The sequence below is a fragment of the Pseudonaja textilis genome, chromosome 4, assembly GCF_049901715.1.
Source record: "Pseudonaja textilis isolate UNSWEBS1 chromosome 4, rPseTex1.2, whole genome shotgun sequence".
Lineage (NCBI taxonomy): Eukaryota > Metazoa > Chordata > Lepidosauria > Squamata > Elapidae > Pseudonaja > Pseudonaja textilis.
Window position 1 is genome coordinate 78,442,156 of NC_141993.1, and position 18,473 is coordinate 78,460,628.

An 18,473-nucleotide genomic window follows, 5' to 3' on the forward strand; every position below is an offset into this window, starting at 1 on the left:
CTGAAATGTAAGAAAGGGAAGGGAGAACATCTACTGTGGTGAGACAGCCACTGCTATTTGTTGTTCCAATTTACCAAATTTTCATAAACACCAAAATGGACTCCCATGTAAACATCACAGAAGACAAGTATGCATTGTAATAAATTTAAATTATTTTTCTTGAAAGGAAGGAGTAAGGAATTTAATTTTTCAGTTTTAGTGTTGTTTTAGTGCTGTGTCTTCAGATGGCTGCCTGGCAGGGGTGGGCTTCAAAAATTAGATTAGGGGGAAACCACTTGCCGACAACAAACAAGATGGGGTTGTGTGTGAACACAGATGTCATCTGAGCCAGAGCTGATAATAGTTCACTATTTTGTTTTTTTACAATTTCCCCCATCTATCAACGGTAGCATGCTTAATTTTGAAGGACTGTGCCATGTTGTCACCTGTATATATGTATTCCACATAGTCAGGATGCTTTTTGATAAAAACTTCCTTTAGCTTGTTTGTGTTTTCAACCTTTATTTTTATGGCAAAGGGAGTATACATCACCGAAAAATATTCTGCTCTTGTGATAGCTTCTTCAATCATAGCCTAAAAAAAAGGAAAAAAGAAGGGGGAAAAAGACAGATGATACAGCCTTTAAATAAAAACTTGAGCTACTATTTAAAAAGTACAAAAAGATGAGGAAAAAATGAAAAAAATAATTACCTTCATGGATGATATTTTCCCCCTTAATAATTGCACAGTCATGCAAAGATAACATATTTCGGGATTGAATATTAATTAGAAAAAATAAATGAGTTCCAGAATGCATTGTCTGTATCACCCTGAGAGAATAAATTTTAATGTAGGAAAAGAACATTTGTAAACATTTCCCACTGCAGCAGGTCTATGCCTTCGGTGGGAGCAAGACAGACATTAGTGAATTATCTGAAAGATAATAAGAAAATGAAATTTATCTTCTCTCAAGGTCATATTCATACCATTCAAGATTTTGTTCAAAGCCAAGGAAACTGATTGAACTTTTATGTTGTTTTAAATATGGGCACTCCAGAGATGAAGTAGCATGCACAGAATAAAGTGAAGGAATAAAGAATTTGTGATTCACATCCTAAATTTGTACGAGTCACCCACTCCCATAGGGAAAAGGCTAAAAGAAAAGTAGACTGGAGCAACAACTTCAGTAATTCATGATTTGGGACTCTCATCCATTAAATAAGGTTCTTTGCTTTCTTTTTCTTAATAATACAATTTTACTAAGGGTTTAATTACAGTAGTAAAAACTAATACAAACAAAACTTAGAGAAAAAGAAGAGAATGGAAAGAAAGAAGAAAAAGAAATGATAATAAAGAAAAGGTTTGGGTCTCTTCAGCGACAGAGTGAAATCTGCAATCGTGCACGGTTTCGATCTGTGCTCGCTGCTGGAGCGCCCCGATCCTTTGGATTCGGGGCTGAAGACACCTCGTAGAGGTGGTGAAGAGAGGGGAGATTGCTAGCCGAGTGGAGGGGAGCCGCATCTCTCCTCCTTGGCTGGTCTAAACTCCCTTCCCTGAAGGCGGTTGCAGCGGTGGTCAGAAATGGCCACCTCAAAGAAGAGTCCGACTGGATAAGATTGTGCAGGAAGAAGACAAAGAGGAAAGCCGGACAGACCGAGCTAAACAACAGAGAACATCTAAGGAAGGTACCCTGAATCTAAAAGTACCTAGAGGGATACTTCTGAAAGAAGATCTTTAAGCAGCGAAGGAGAGAGAAAAGGAGGTTAAAACCCCTTTTTTTACCTTTATGTTGACAATTACAAATGGTATGGAAAAAAATTTATATTAATCTATTTTGACGCTAATAGGCAACCTTAAGCTGAAATCTAAGTGTCAAAAGGAGAATAAAGATTTTTTTCTTGGTCATTTTAAAGCCCTAAAAAGGAGAAGAGTGGAGGCAAAAGGGTGGGACTTGGAACAATGGAAAAATGGAGTGCCACCTGGAAAAATAAAGAGGATTAACAGTGAAACTTTGAAAAGACTCCCGAGGATACATTGTAACTGAAATCTTATTAAAAGATACAGTAACCCATGGAAAGGAAAAGTAAAGGAAAGAAACAAGAAGGAACAGTCTGGGATCATTTGGTGATTTTAAAAAAAGTTTTTGGCATTGTTTTTTTCTTTCTTTTTCTGTTTTTACTTAAAGTCAATCGGGTGGTTGTTCAAAAGTGTTTAAAATGCCATCACTCCTGGAGGAATTGAAGATGAGTCTTAAAAAACAGAAAGAAGATGCAGAAAGGGGAGAAAGATCCTTTGGCTTCGTATTTGAATTTTTTGAAATGGAGATCCTGAACTATGAAAAGCAAAAGGAAAAGCTTCAAGAGCAAGAAGAAGGGCAGGACAAAGAAGAAGCCATTTTCAATGATCAAATAATGCAAAGTGTGGGGAAAATAAGGGGAAAAAGAGGGAAAGGGGTTAAAAGTTTGAGTTCAAAGGGAACAGCCAAAAAGAAAAATAGTCTGAAAAAGAAGTATCACAGCAAGGAGAAACAGAAAAGAAAACTACAGAAGGAAAAATTAGAGAGAGAAGGGTATAAAAAAAGGGATGAGAAAAAGGGGGGAAAGATAGAAAGGGAAAGAACTTTTGAGGGACAAAAACAGGAAATAAAGAAAAAGGGGAAATGTACTAGGATTAAAGGTATTTGCTCAGCTAGAAAACACAGAGACAATGGTTGAATTAAGTTAAAAGTGAGGATTCTGCAAAGGTACAAAAGATAGTGTTGTGACAGTAGAATACTGTAATGAGTTAGAAATGAAATAAGTAAATAATCTATGAGATAAAATTGTATTGTTATGTAATGGTATGTTTATTTATAATTAATGCAATAATAAAGAAGAGAGGGAAACATTGCAATTGTCTCTAAAGATTGATAAAATATTGAAAAGAAATGTGAAAGATTTATAAAGAAATCTATACCAGTTATTAGAATGAATTTGAATAATTATTTTGCTTATTAATAGTAAATAATTTATAAGATAAAACTGTATGACTATCCAATGGTATGCTTATTAACAGTTAAGCAATAATGAAGAAGGGAGGAAAATATTTAAATTCTTCTCAAAGATTGATAGATATTGAAAAGAAATGTGAAAGATTTACAAGGTTCATACCAGTACTAGAATGATTTTGAATAACTATTTTGTTTACTAATGTATGTATGTATGTATGTATGTATGTATATATATATATATATATATATATATATATATATATATATATATATATATATATATATATTTGTTTTTGAGGTTCTAATGTGGATCTTGTTGTGGTTTTCTCCGCTCAATCTTACGCGGAGAAAACCCGAACAACAAAGATCCATATATATATATATATATATATATATATATATATATATATATATATATATATATATTTTTGCTATGTTTTTAGAATTTTTCTTTTTACATTTTCAAAGAGAAGTACCAAACAGAGTCTGAATGATGAGATTTACATGATATAAAATAGATATTAGAAATTTGAATGTTATAATTTTAGAATGCACAAATTCAATGTTTAATGAGATTTCATATGATAATAACAATAAAATTTAAAGGAGTTGCACTTCGATTGGCAATCATAGGGGGAATTTTGCTTCCTAAGAATGTTGGAAGAGAATATATGAAATTGTAAACAAGACAGACAAAAGTATAAGTACAATGAATAAAAAGATATAGAAATGTAGGTTAAAACATACAATTGAAAGGAAGAAAATGAGATAACCATACAAGAAAATTAAGAGAAGTAAAGGGAGAAATAGTGAGAAGTTGGAAAAAGAGTAATAAGATATGAAGTTGAATACCTAAGATGAATATGCATATGAAATTGTGTCTGTATGGAAATGTGATAACCCGGAACCATGCTGTACTCAAATAAGATGTTTTATTTGTTTTGTTAAAACTCAATAAAACTTTATTAAAAAAGAAAGAAAAGGAATATATAAATAAGTATTTTCTAACTTTCACAACAATTGCAAACCAATTTAATAATTCTTCTTCCCCTGTGAAGTTAAATATCTTTTCATCTCAAGACCTGTTCCTTATCTATAGGCAAATCTCTAAAATATCAGTCCTGGTTGTCAGCAAAAGTCCATAAAGAGTTGTTAGAACATTGGGGGGAAAATGTCTTATTTTAATCTTGATCACATAAACCAACTTTGCTTACTTCTGTCTTTTAAGTTTTAATTCAATCAAATATTGTTGTAAGATTAGGTTGCTCTGCAATTCTTTATCCCATTGTGCAGAATTCTTTAAGCATTTAATTTTTAACTGATAAGAACATTTTCCAGATCATTCTGGTTCATCATTCATATTTCCTTTTCCCTTTTAAAATGTCAACCAATCAATATCCAGTAGAAGGTTCTTTTCCAAATCACTCTTTCAAATGAGGAACATATAGGCTGCTTCCATTTAAGAATAGCAAGGTCAAATCCCCTCATTGAGAAGAACCAGTTGTTTACCTATGGTCCACGTTTCTTCACTCCTGATTTGACACATCGTGATTTTGAGTCTGGACCTCAACTGGCTGACAATTCTTCTATGGTGTTTGGACATTTGGACTTTTCTTGCTCGCTGTTTTGAATTTGGAATTCTCTTAAAGCAGGCTTGCAGAATGTTGGGGATTTGTTTTTGTATGGTGTATGTGTATGTGTTTGTACTCACATTTCCCTTATCAGTAAGGTTTGCAACCACCTCTCTGTGTGCATTCGGGTGAGTTTCACCTGGCACAAGACAGGCTTACCAGCATTTTATTCAAGGATTGCTCAGTCTAGTGATGGCTAAGTGGCTTGAAGTAACCCAGCTAGTTTTGTGCTTGTGGCAAAACTAGAACTCAGTTCTCCTAGTCCAGGGGTCTTCAAACTTGACAGCTTTAAGATTTGTGGACTTCAACTCCCAGAATTCCTCCTCCAGTCATGTTACCTCAGGAATTCTGGGAGTTGAAGTCCACAAGTCTTAAACTTGCCAAGTTTGAAGACCCTAGTCAAATATATTTAAACACTACACCAAACTTACTCTCAATCTCCTTGTCCTCTTATTTAGGATGATATTGGGAAGAGTGGTCTGAAATTGGGCAAAACAGGAAATATGGAGATACCAGTTGGGTTGCAAGCCATAGGCATACAGCATCTTTCAATCAAGGCTATATATCTTTCTCTTAGGCATGGTGGTGGTGTGAGGACATTCCTAGAGGAGTTTAAGTTATCTATTTAAAGGCTTTCTTGCAAAATAAATAAATAAGCAAGCAAACAAATAATATTAATATTGTTTCTACTGAAACATTGACATGGGATGGATTCTAAGTACTGATAGTTGGATCTGGAGAGCATTAGAGGATGGCCACTCTTATAAAACTATGGATTAGTTTAATCTATTAAACTACAGTGGCCTGGTTCACATATAACAATTACCATAAATTATAAACCCAATCCATATATAAACTGAGTATTTGTGGCTTATTCAGCAAATCATGGTTAAATCAACCATGTATTGCCCTAATGTATAAGCTCAGCCCTTCCTCACAAAGTGGCTCATATCAGTTAACAACCTATCTTGGGACACCTTGCCTGAATCCAAACATAGAATGTACGCATATTTGTCTTTCACTTTCAAAGTAGGGTTTTTTCTAATGATATGTTACAATTCAAATGAGATAGATCTCATTTGAAGGGCTATTTTTCATAGAGATTGCCTTTCATGAGGACAAATTGACAAAAGCAAAGGAGGAATTACTTCTGTGTGGAACTGAAAAATTACTGCATTCAGGTTTATTGGCAGATGGACTACCAGCATTTTGGCACTCAAGGTCACTTCTTGGTGATGCAAAATTGTTCACAAAATGATGTGGATATCTAAGCAGTGTTTCCAAAGGTAGACTTGCCTGGAAAGAAAGGTTGAGGAAATTTTTTTTAAAAATATTTTTTTTCTTTCAGAATTGCCACAAACAGATATTTTGGGTTATATTATGCCATGTCACTAAATGCTAATTCTGATAAAAACAACTTTTTGATCAGTTTGCCTTAATGCTACCTGCCCAGAAATAAAATACATCAAGAGGTCATTGTAAAGCAGAAACTCTGCTTTGCCAACCATCGAAAAACATGACTTTATTTGCTAAGAGCAAAGATATACATTAAATCCATGTATACATTTAAGGGAATTCAGAATTGCCTGTACTGTTAAACAGAGTCAGGCATTCACCTCAGGCAGTTGGGAGAAAAGCAACAAAGTGCTGCAGAAGAAAGCTGTAAGTCAAGGGACCTGCCCTGGATCTGCCCTCTTACTGACAATGTCTAAGCAATCAGCTGTCAGGTCATTCTGCCTTTGGATAACGGGTAGGAGAAGCGCTTTATTATTTTTTTGACTGAGACAAGAAATACCATACATCAATTCTGAGAGGACTTCTGAGCCTTGCTAGGCCTAGTGAGGCAACTACAGTCAGGCCACAGGACCATAGCTCAGTATCTGAAGGATCTCTGAAGTGTCTACTTAAGGAAGGACTGCTAATAAGGACAAGAACCAACTAATAGGTTAGACATCAGCGTTTGGTCAAGGGTGAGCATCCTATGGGCTCACCAAATGTCCCTTTTGTCTCATCCTAATGGATAAATACAAAGAGACAACGGTTGCAGGACTTGGGTTCTAGTGAAAAAAAGGACTGGGGGAGGCATGACAGCAGTGTTCCAACATTTGAGAGGCTCCTACAAAGATGAAGAAGTCAAGCTATTTTCCAAAGCATCAGAATTCAAGACAAGAAAGAATGGATGGAAACTAACCAAGGAGAGAAGCAACCCAGAACTAAGGAGAAATTTCCTAACAGTGAGAACGATTAACTAGTGGAACAGTGTGCCTTCAGAACAATGGTGGGATTCAATTTTTTTTTACTACCGGTTCTGTGGGCATGGCTTGGTGGGTGTGGCAGGGGAAGGATACTGTAAAATCTCCAATCAGAGGTGGTATTTGCCGGTTCTACAAACTACTCAAAATTTCCACTACCGGTTCTCCAGAACTGGTCAGAACCTGCTGAATACCACCTCTGCTTCAGAAGTTGTGGATGCTCTGGAGGTTTTTAAGAAGAGTCTGGCAGCTACTTGTCTGGAGTGGTATAGGGTCTCCTGCTTGAGCAGGGATTGGACTAAAAGACTTCCAAGGTTTCTTCCAACTCTGCTATTCCGTTACAAAGAGATGAATAATTGGGGTTAGCACATTAGTTGCTCATTTAATTATTTTAATCTTATGTGCATTTGCTAAGTTACAACATTACTCATTATGCCTATGGGGATCAATGAAGCTCAATTTTAATAGGGGTTTTATCTTTGAAAAGGTGTGACAAACTGCCTGAATACAGATAAAGCCTTTATGGAGGCGCAATGCTTTGATTTGATGAAAATAGAAAAAAAAAATCTTGATCTTTCTCAAGAAGTGACTTTGGTTTTACATCAGGGTCTCTTGCTTGTCTGCTGGTTTGCCATTTAGAAGAGGATGAGAGCCATTAGATGGCAGCAAAGAGTTTCAGAGAAGGATCGCACCTTCTCTGGGGAAAATGTAATGTGGGAATGATGAATAGAGTGAATGGCAACATGCAACATTAGTTGACTGAAAGTGTGTGCATGAAAATTAGCGTGTTGGGCTTCAAGGAAAAGATAGGCTTGAGGAATGGATTTAAAAGAGGTATATCCAACATCATCAAGGGAAGAAGGATGGAATCCCCTGACAAATTATATGGATGACATTACGCATGATGGTCAATTAATGTTTACTCTTTAGCTTTACAATGGCACCATTCTTGCAGAACTGCCTTTGCAATGCTTAGCAGTGTTGGAAATTATAACCCACCCCTCTTCTAGAAAAATAAAATATTTTAAGATATACTAAAAAGGCAGATGTAGAAACTCAGAGAGGCAGAAACTCAGCCCCTCCACCTTTGCTAATGGGCCACCAAAGGTCGGATCCAGGCTATTTTACATAACAAAGATCTATTTCAGGTAGAGCCATAATAGGAATTTCCCAAAGCCCTTTCATTACATCATCCAGCAAGGCTCAACCAAGCCTGGGACCCAGGACAACCTACAGAGTTGCCCCTGCATGACCCCATGGGAGTCTGACAACCAATCAGAATACAAGCTGAAATTCAAATCCCAATAGAGGGCATAAAACCAAGGCACTCTGAGCATTTCTCCCTTTTCCATAGGATCTCAAGACATGTGATCCTGCTCATCAATAAACCTTTTTGTCAAGCAACTTCCATGAATCCAGTGTCTTTTTTCCCACTTGGAACTGAACCCAGAAGGCTATTTCTTCCAACAGTAGGGTACAGGCAAATGTGAGCCACAGGGGCTTCTGAACTGAGCTTCCCCTGCTGTACAATGTTCTCTCTGCTCCTTTCCCCACCCTTTGCAAGCTTAGAAAGTGTAGAAATCAATGTTTCAGAGTTTCTAGCCTTTGCCAGGATCCAAAGGACACAGTCAGTAGACTTATCACTGGCAAAAGTGTCTGGCAACAATGCCAGAGCATGCATCCTGCTATCTAACTGAGAAATAGTAAATTGAATTCCCCAGAGAAGGAACTACAAAAGAAAATTCAGGGAAGGTGTTTGAATTAAACAAAAAGAAGCATAACAACAACAACAACAACAACAACAATAATAATAATAATAATAAACAACCACCCAACTTGGAACAGCTTTTATCTTCCGATGCTACCTGAGCAGTTCCTAGGTCCTTTGTGAGGACTTGAGCTGTTGAGCTACCAACCAGCCCCAAAGGCTGTGAATCTCACTAAAGATTGATTATATTATTATTATTATTATTATTATTATTATTATATTATTATTATTATTATTATTATTATTATTATTATTATTATTATTAGTGGATCATCTACATTGCCATACCTGGTGACAGCAGAATCAACGAGAAACAACTTGAAAAAGTCACCAGATATCAGGACTTGAGAATCGAACTGCAGAGACTCTGGCTAAACCAGTGCAGGTGGTTCCAGTGGTACTCGGCACACTGGGTGCTGTGCCTAAAGACCTAGGCAAGCACTTAAAAACAATTGGCGCTGACAAGATCCCCATTGGTCAGCTTCAGAAGGCCACCTTACTGGGATCTGCTTACATAATCTGCCGATACATCACGCAGTCCTAAACACTTGGGAAGTGTTCGACTAGTGATTTGTGATACGAAACCTAGCATGGTTATCTCGTTTGCTGTGTATACTGTCATTTTTGTGTATATTAATAATATTAATAATAATAATGAAAAGATGCATAGACAAACAGATGGAAGGATGGAAAGGGGAATAGGTGGTGTCTGATTTACAACAATTCAAAAAAGAATCTTATGGGCATTGTGATGATCAAAATTTGGGCACAATCATCACATATTAATGACAGTTATTGCTTTTCTAGTCTTGTCTGCAGCTGAGACCGGCCTTATAGATGGGGCATTTTATTTGGGCTAGTCGTGTAACTTTTCTACCTCATAGGTTTAAATCATTGAATTGTAACTTTGATTTTGATATTATCTTATATTTATTATCTTCTTTTCTCATTATGCATTTAGAATGCTTTCAGGGAAGCTAAAGTTATTGATGGTCACTTGTCATGATGGATATGTATTATTTTCAGCATCAGGATTACAATAGTACATCGTACCAATTGGTGAGGAATGTGAATAGGAAGATACAATTACTGCTTACAGTATATACTTCCCAAAAGTAATGAACTCATCTCTCCAAAAAAAATATGGTGGAGTAGAGAGGTCTTAATTTTGGACTATACATTGAATATCCTTGCTACAACCTTCTTCTTCTTCTTTTTTTTTTTTACTAAGGGCAGAAAATGTACTTTTCTCCATTTTCCATTTAATAATAATTTACCCATAAATAAAACATAACACTATCAACAGTTGAAGACATCTATCTTACCTGCCATGCTTTGCCAGTAACGTTGACCACATCATGTAGTAGCTTATTATTTAGGCTCTTAAGTGTATTTATTAATTTAATCCAGGGGGAATGTTTTAATTCATAGCAGAGTGCTTCTAAAAATGCCCTTTCAGAACAGCTGCAAATTATATGTTTCTACTGAGCAGCATAAGGCAAAAGAAGGAAGGCTTAAGAGAGATTTATTCTAAAGTTCAGGAAGTATTAGATGGTATAACACAGTATAAGTGAATGATTTGGCAGGAAAGAAAATCTAGATTTAGTGTCCTTTTAAGAGATGTGTGCATGGAAGCTATTTTTTTGGTGTTGTTTCAATCAACATTTCAGGAACAGTACTGTACTTCATTTGTGGATACCCATCCAAATGAGCCTATGCATTGCGATCTACCAATAGCAATAACACTTAGATTCATATACCGCTTCATGGTGCTTTTACAGAACTCTCTAAGCGGTTTACAGAGTCAGCATATTGCCCCCAACAAACTGGGTCCTCATTTTACCCACCTCGGAAGGATGGAAGGCTGAGTCAACTTTGAGCCTGGTGAGATTCGAACTGCGAAATTGCAGGCAGGCAGCAGGCAGCAGAAGTAGCCTGCAGTACTGCACTCTAACCAGTGCACCACCATGGCTCTTATCTGCATTTAAATCTGAGGTATCTGATGTAATAACATACATATCTTAATATATGTAATAATATCTTAACTATATCTTAATAGGTATCTCCTATTGGTATCTTATGATTTATTACTTATTTTTTGTATCTTGTGATTTATGATCTATGACTTACCACTTTGTTGATTGCATTTGCACTTAAAAGGTTATGCACCAGAGACAAATTCTTTGTGTCCAATCATACATGGCCAAGAAAGAATATTCCTATTTTTATATTGCTATTCCCAATCTCAGTGCACATGTCTTAGGGCATTTTTAGGACACTTTTTTCATTAAAGGTGTATTCACTAATCCTTGAGCCAGCAAAAGAGAATGCTGGCATTCGCTTCTGCTCCCCAGGATAAACTTTATTGTATCAAATTATGAGGCTGAGAGATGGCATTGTCCTTACTAATTTAACCCAGGACAAGTTAAGGAAAGTGATTAGTGGATGCTCACCAACTACAGTATCGCCTACAAGTGGAAAAAATCTCTAGTAATTATTATTCTTAATATATGGGGACAAACAAGGACTGATTATTGGAACAGCAGGCTTAGCCACTGATGAAGTTGTCCAACTAACAGATGTTTGGTAATAAGGAAGATCCAAAGGTGCTTCCCCTTCTCCCCCAAGAGGCAGCTGGACTTTCCATTCCACACCATCCAGTCAGAACTAAAGAAGCTTCTTGGATGAGAAGCGAAATGTCTTCAAAGAAAAACCAGATAGTCCAGTTGCCTCTTGAAAAAAAGCACCTTTGGGACAACCTTGACCTGGACGGCTGAGTATCTCCACAGACATTTACTAAGGGAGACATGGAGTAATTTTAAGGTGACTTCTGCTGATGTACTGCTTAGCAACCCTTCCTCTATGCTTTGACCTCATAATTGAGCAATTTCTGAACCAGGGGTCTATCGTACTTGTGAAAGACTGCTGATCTCATGTTCAACAATAGCTTGGCTGAAACATCACAGTCATGGAAGGAATTATGAGCTGAGGTGGAAGAGAGCAATTGAACAGTGACTGAGCAGCAGAGTTGAACAAATTTCTTCCTCAATTGCTGTGGTAGTTCAAGGACATGTCAGTAATGCCAGGGAGTGGCCATGATTTCCAGTTCTGATTGTGGTTGGCAGCACACAAAAGTATGAAATGGATGAACATAGAAAAGATATATTTGTAACAATCATGGGCATAACAGCAGCAATCATCTTTTGAGAACCTAGTTTGGGTAAAGCTGGAATGGAATAGGCACAATTCTGCCCACATTAAAGATAACGTATTCATAATTCACAACTTTATAATTTATTATAAGTAAGTGCACTCTGTTGCACAAAAAGCCACAGGAACTGTAGTATATCAAAGTGATTCCAGCCACATTGACATTGTAGGAGTTTTCAGAAATAATTCAAGCAATGAAAACAGTAAAATATATGACCACATGAAATATCTCCTTAACAGAAATTGCAGAAAATATGTAAGGCACCGATTGATTAAAGAACTAGCAACATAGCTGGCAGAGGATGGCTTTTATTCCATGTTTTAACTGACAGCACAGGATTCATCTTTTCAGAAGAGAGGATTAAGGTTTAAAAAAAAAAGTCAAACTTTGTTTCAAAAGAATCTAAGGTCTAAAATTAAAAGATAGGTCTGACACACTTTTCAAAATGACAAATGCTATGGAAGGCATCAGTTCTGCATTATAAGATACTGCAGTTGCCTTTGTAGAAGGATGGTCAAAATAATGAGGTAGGATAATTCCCAGCAAGTATGAGAAAGAGCATACTCACAATAGCCTAAGGTGACCAAAAGGATATAGGCTGATTGTAATTCATAACCATGTTAGCAATCACATCATTGGTAAACTATGCCAAATATATCCATGGCAAGAGGAGGAGGAAGAGGAGGAGGAGGAGGAGAAGGAAATTTTGAAATGGAAATACTTAAATATGATCTTAAATTGCTTCATCCATGGGCTGGAGATATTAAGAGGATATGGAAAAATTTATCCTAGCCTAGTATGCTGTGTGAATTGAGCCAGTAATTAGCCATTTCACTTTACTTCTGGAATAAAAACATGATAAACTCTAATGGGAGCAGGATGCCAATGGAGATTGTCTCCAAAATCCCCTTCTTACTCTCCAAAAGGCTTTGCTTATTGCATGTGCTTGCTTGTCTAGCTATCCAGGTTTGATATAGCTGGCCTGCGATCAATGAAATCAATGTAGCTGTTTGTGTTTTCCTGCTTTGGAAATAAGTGGGCAAGATATCCAATTAGCAAACAATGGGACGCTCTCAGCACCTATGGAACATCCATTGAGAAGAAGCACAATGCCAAAGGTTTCCTGCTGCCACCAGTCTGCAGAAAAGGTTTCTTAGGACTCAGATTCTTCCCTTCTTCCAAAACAAAAGAGGATAAGCTTTCATCAAACAAACCTTTGTGTAAATCACTGCGACTTACAAAGAGATTATTAGAATGCGTGAACAATGCTCAGGGGCTCAGATCCTGTGTAAATAACTTAGACCAGTGATGGCTAACCTTTTTGTTGTTGCATGCCAAAAGTGCATGTGCACACGCATGCAAGAGCACCCATGTGTGCCTGTACCCATAATGCAATGCACATAGGACCCCTCCACTCCCCCCACCCCCTGCCTATGCACACATGTCTCCTGCATGCACCCCGCCCCTCACACATGCACGGCAGATACCCAAAAATCATGCGCAGTGGAACAGAGTTGGGGCGACTGCTCGTGTGCTCGCAGAAATAGCTGTGCATGCCACTTCTGGCACATGTGCCATAGGTTCTCCATCACGGACCCAGGCTTATTAAAAAAAAAAGACAAAACACTTAGACAAGAGTATTGTCCTTTCCTCCTGGAGTGGGATGCTGCTGGTATAACAACCGGTTCGGTGATCGCGCGCTTCACACACAAGCGCCTGACACGCACTATGAGCATGTGAATATCAGTGCACATTTTTTTTACCTGCTATGTTACTTTGGGGGAATAACACAGCTGAGGAGTGGCAATCCGCTCTTCCATGCTGATCAGCTGGGAGGATAAAGGTCAGTACAGCGCGGGGGCAGGCAGGCCCACATGATCGTCAGAGTGAACAGTTCACTCCCAGCTGATCTTTGGAGCTAGTGCTTTGCCCGAACCAGTCTAAACCAGCAGAATCCCACCCCTGCTTTCCTCCCCCAACCATGCTCAGTGATGGTTTTGGAAAGGACCTTGTATAATGCTCTAGACAGGTAGTTCTCGACCTATGACCACAATTGAGCCCAAAATTTCTGTTGCTAAGTGAGATGATTGTTAAGTGAGTTTTGTCCATTTAACGACCTTTCTTGGCACAGTTATTAAGTGAATCGCTGCTGCTGTTAAGTTACTAACATGGTTGTTAAGTGAATCTGGCTTCCCCATTCTGACATTGCTTGTCAAAGCATCGCAAAAGGAGATCACAGGGCCCCAGGACACCACAATTATCATAAATATGAACCACATGCCAAGCATCTGAATTTCGATCAGGATTTGATTGAATCTGAGATAATTTATATGCAAAAAATGATCTTTTTTACTATACCATGACTCCTCCCAGCACAGGTTGGTAGATTTGGAGCAGTGTTTCTCCATCTTGATTATTTTAAGAATTCTGGGAGTTGAAGTCCACACATCTTAAAGTTGCCAAGGGGGGGAGTACTGGCCTAGAGCAGGAGGGTCAAACTCGCGGCTTGCAGGCCAGATGCGTCATGCACTGGTTCTGCCCACCCCTGGTTTAGCAAAGGGGAAAAAAAGTTGCGATACGTCATGTGATGTCGTGATGATGTCAGTTTGATACTCCTGTTCTCGAGATAGAAAGGTATTGGAAAAAAACTGGCTGAAAGAAGCAACCAAGCAGCTACCAATAGTCTTCAACTTATGACCATTGTTTTAGGACAATTCAGAGTTACAGCATCCATGGAATTGTTACTTTATCTCTACTCTAAACCATTTCTAATCATCATCAAATATTGTGCTTCCCCCTCTTCCTGGCCAAGTCATGGTCTTTACAGTTGGGCACTTGGCAACCGGCCCACATTTCTAACCAGGTTTCAACATCTCATGGTCTCGTGACTTTGATTTGTGATATTTTTTTGGCTGGTTTCTGCCAAAATTGCCTGTTCAGAAAAAAAAAGGATTTGGTTAAGGACCCTGCCATTCCCTTAATGATTGTGTGATTCATTTAACCATGCAGCGATTTTGCTTAAGAACTGCTGTGAAAAAATGTTGGCACATGAGTGCCTTGACTTACCACCGCACCTACTTATGACTGGACTTCCTATCCAACTGTGGTCAAAAGTCAAGGACCACCTGTACAGTTGGTTGGTTCTATGCATGCAGCAGAATTGCAGATTTTCTCCATAATGAGCAGCATTGCAACATTGGGGAAAATGCTGATTTTTGACCCACTCACTTTCTAATTTGCAATCATATCAAAAGGAACTGCATCCTCTTCGCTGATGACATAAAACCATTTAACTCCACTGACAATACTGCTGCCCTACAAAATGACCTTGACTATGTATCAGAATGGTCGAACAATTGGCAACTTCAAATCTCAACCAACAAATATTCTCTCTTACACATTGGCAACAAAAATCAGAATGCTAAATACAAACTGGGTAGATACAACCTCATAAATGGCCCTTACTCTGTTAAGGACCTAGGAATTTTCATTTCAAAAGATCTAAGTACCAGAGTTCACTGTAACAGCATTGCCAAAAAGGCATTATGAGTTGTTAACCTAATTTTGCAAAACTTCTTCTCTGGTAACACTGAACTGCAAACCAGGGCATACAAAACCTTCACTAGACCAATTCTCGAATACAGTCCATCTGCCTGGAATCCACACTTTATAATGGACATTAATACAATTGAACGAGTCCAAAGGTATTTCAAGAGAAGAGTACTCCGCTCCTCAGCCCGCAATAGAATACCTTATGCCAGCAGACTTGAAATTTTGGACCTAATTAACTTAGAACTACGCCACCTATGGTCTGACCTAAGCTTAGTACACAAAATTGTCTGCTACAACGTACTACCTGCCAATAACTACTTCAGCTTCAACCACAATAACACACGAGCAAACAATAGATACAAATTCAAAATCAATTGAAACTCAATTGCAGAAAACTCAATTGCAGAAAATACAACTTCAGCAACAGAGTGGTCAATGCCTGGAACTCACTACCTGACTCTGTCATTACATCCTCAAACCCCCAAAACTTTAACTTTAAACTGTCTACTGTGGACCTCACTCCATTCCTAAGAGGTCTGTTGGGTGGCCTGCATAAGTGCCTTAGTGTGCCTACTATCCCTGTCCTACTGCTCCCATTTATTTGTACTCAATTATTATGTACATACTTATACCTGTTTATACTTGTACGTTTATATGTTATGTCCATACTTATACTTGTTTTCTCATACATGCTTGACAAACTAAATAAATAAATAAAATAATAAATAAATGTATCTTTGTTCAGATAAAATGGAAACGTACAGTGTGGGGAAAGACATCTGTTTACCTGCTATCCCTGATTATCCTATTGCTGGTGCTGAATTAAGGCACACCTGTCCACCCCATCAGCATCTATATATGGAAAGGAGTAGGTGGTTGAGGAGGTGGCACCATCTTGTCTTTTGTCTCAAAAAAACAAAAGCAACATATTTTAGATCGATCCTGGCAAAGTATTTTGGACTGAAGAAAGGGGTGGGGAAGAGTAAGTGGAAGGCATGGTGTGGAAAGAAGTATGGCATTATTCACATGCAGCTAGAAGGAATCCAGATTGCAATGGTAGCCAATAGCCCTCTTCTTTCGACCTAAACCAATTTAGTCTGGGATATGAGCGAGAAATCAGACGGATGTCTATGGAGATTCTCTATGGAGATCCAGGTCATGGTTGTCCCAAAGGTGTTTCTTCAAGGGATAACTTGACCTTCTGGTTTTCTTTTGAAGACATTTAGCTTCTCATCCAAGAAGAGCTGAAGAAGCTTCTTGGATGAGGAGTGAAACATCTTCAAATAAAAAATAAGAAAGTCCAGTTGCCTCTTGAAAAAGCACTTTTGGGAGAAATCAGATTGCTCTGTTATTCATCTGAGCTTATTAATTTGGGAAAAGACCTATTAGCAGATGGATCTTTTTCTGATGTAGAATGTGCTGGAAAAAAAAATCGGACGGGCAGAAAGGCAACGTTGATAAGGAAACAGCACAGTTAGAAAAATAACCAAACTGGTAATTAATCAACCAGCTGAAAAAGGAACATTTAGGGTTTTTTTTTAGTATTTATTTGATTTGTCAATCGCTTACAAGATACAGGTATAAGAATAAATATAGTTTTGAATACATGAGATGGATACTTATAAGAAAAAAAACAATATGACAGGGACGGTAGGCACGATTGGTGCGCTCATGCATGCGCCCTACAGGCCTCTTAGGAAAAGGGTGAGGTCAATAGTAGACAGTCTAAGGTTAAAGTTTTTGGGGTTTGGGGAAGAAACCACAGAGTCAGGTAAAGTATTCCAGATATTGACCACTCTGTTGCTGAAGTTGTATTTCCTGCAATCAAGTTTGGTGGGGTTTACCTTGAGTTTGTATCTATTGTGTGCTCTTGTATTGTTATGATTGAAGCTGAAGTATTCATTTGCAGGTAGGACATTGCAATGTATGATTTTATATACTATATTTAGATCGAACCAAAGGCGGTGTAGTTCTAGGTTTTCTAGGTCTAGAATTTCAAGTCTGGTGGCATAAGGTATTCTGCAACGAGTAGAGGAGTGGAGAACTCTTCTTGTGAAATATTTCTGTACTTTCTCAACTGTGTTAATATCAGATACGTAATGTGGGTTCCACACTGATGAGCTGTATTCGAGTATTGGTCTAGCAAATGTTTTGTATGCTCTAGTTAGCAGTGTGATTTTACCAGAGAAAAAGCTACTTAGGATTAGATTAACAACTCTTAACGCCTTTTTGGCTATGTAGTTACAGTGGGCTCTAGCACTTATATCATTAGAGATGAGTACTCCAAGGTCCTTGACAGAGTTTGGATCCTCAACAAGGTTTTGACTATTTAGCTTGTATTTTATTTTCTGTTTTTTTCTGCCAATATGTAAGACAGAGCATTTCTTTGTTGAGATTTGAAGTTGCCATTTGATTGACCATTCTGAAACATAGTCGAAGTCTTTTTGAAGAGTAGCAGTATTGTCTGTGGTGTTGAATAGCTTTACATCATCAGCGAAGAGAATGCAGTTGCTCTTAATATGATCACAGAGGTCATTTATGTAGAGTATGAAGAGAGTTGGTCCTAGAACACTGCCTTGGGGGACACCACTGTTGACAGGTACAGAATTGATAGGATGCTCCCAATTTTGACCATTTGTTGTCTGTTTGACAGGAATGCTTCTATCCAGTTATGTAGGTGTCCAGAGATACCATAAGATATTAGTTTTAGTAGTAGTTTGTCATGTACCACTGAATCAAAGGCTTTACAGAAGTCTATGTAGATTGAGTCTAGTGCTTTGCCCTGATCTAGTTGTGTAGTCCATATGTAAGTGTAAATGTAAGTGTAATATGCAGTGTAAGAGTTGCAGATTACAGAATAGTTTTTTTCTGAAACCAAATTGTTTATTAGAGAGTAGGTTGTTTGTCTCTAAGTGGAAGATAATGGATTGGTTAATAATTAATTCCATGACTTTACAGGTGACTCAGCATAAGGAGATTGGTCTGTAATTTTCAACTAGGCTGGGGTCTCCTTTTTTGAACATGGGGATGACCGTGGCTTGTGAGCATAGTTTTGGCAAGGTGCTGGTCCTGAAAGATTTTTCAAAGATTA

The 18,473-nt window shown here is 37.8% G+C and overlaps 1 protein-coding gene across 1 annotated transcript in view; it reads right to left on the minus strand.

Moving 5' to 3' along the window:
* Positions 1-18,473, minus strand: part of SPATA16 (spermatogenesis associated 16) — a 178,305-nt gene that overhangs the window by 54,496 nt on the left and 105,336 nt on the right. The window contains exon 5 of the mRNA XM_026705681.2: positions 426-573. Within this exon, the coding sequence (XP_026561466.1) occupies positions 426-573 (148 nt within the window). The remainder of the gene's footprint in view (positions 1-425; positions 574-18,473) is intronic.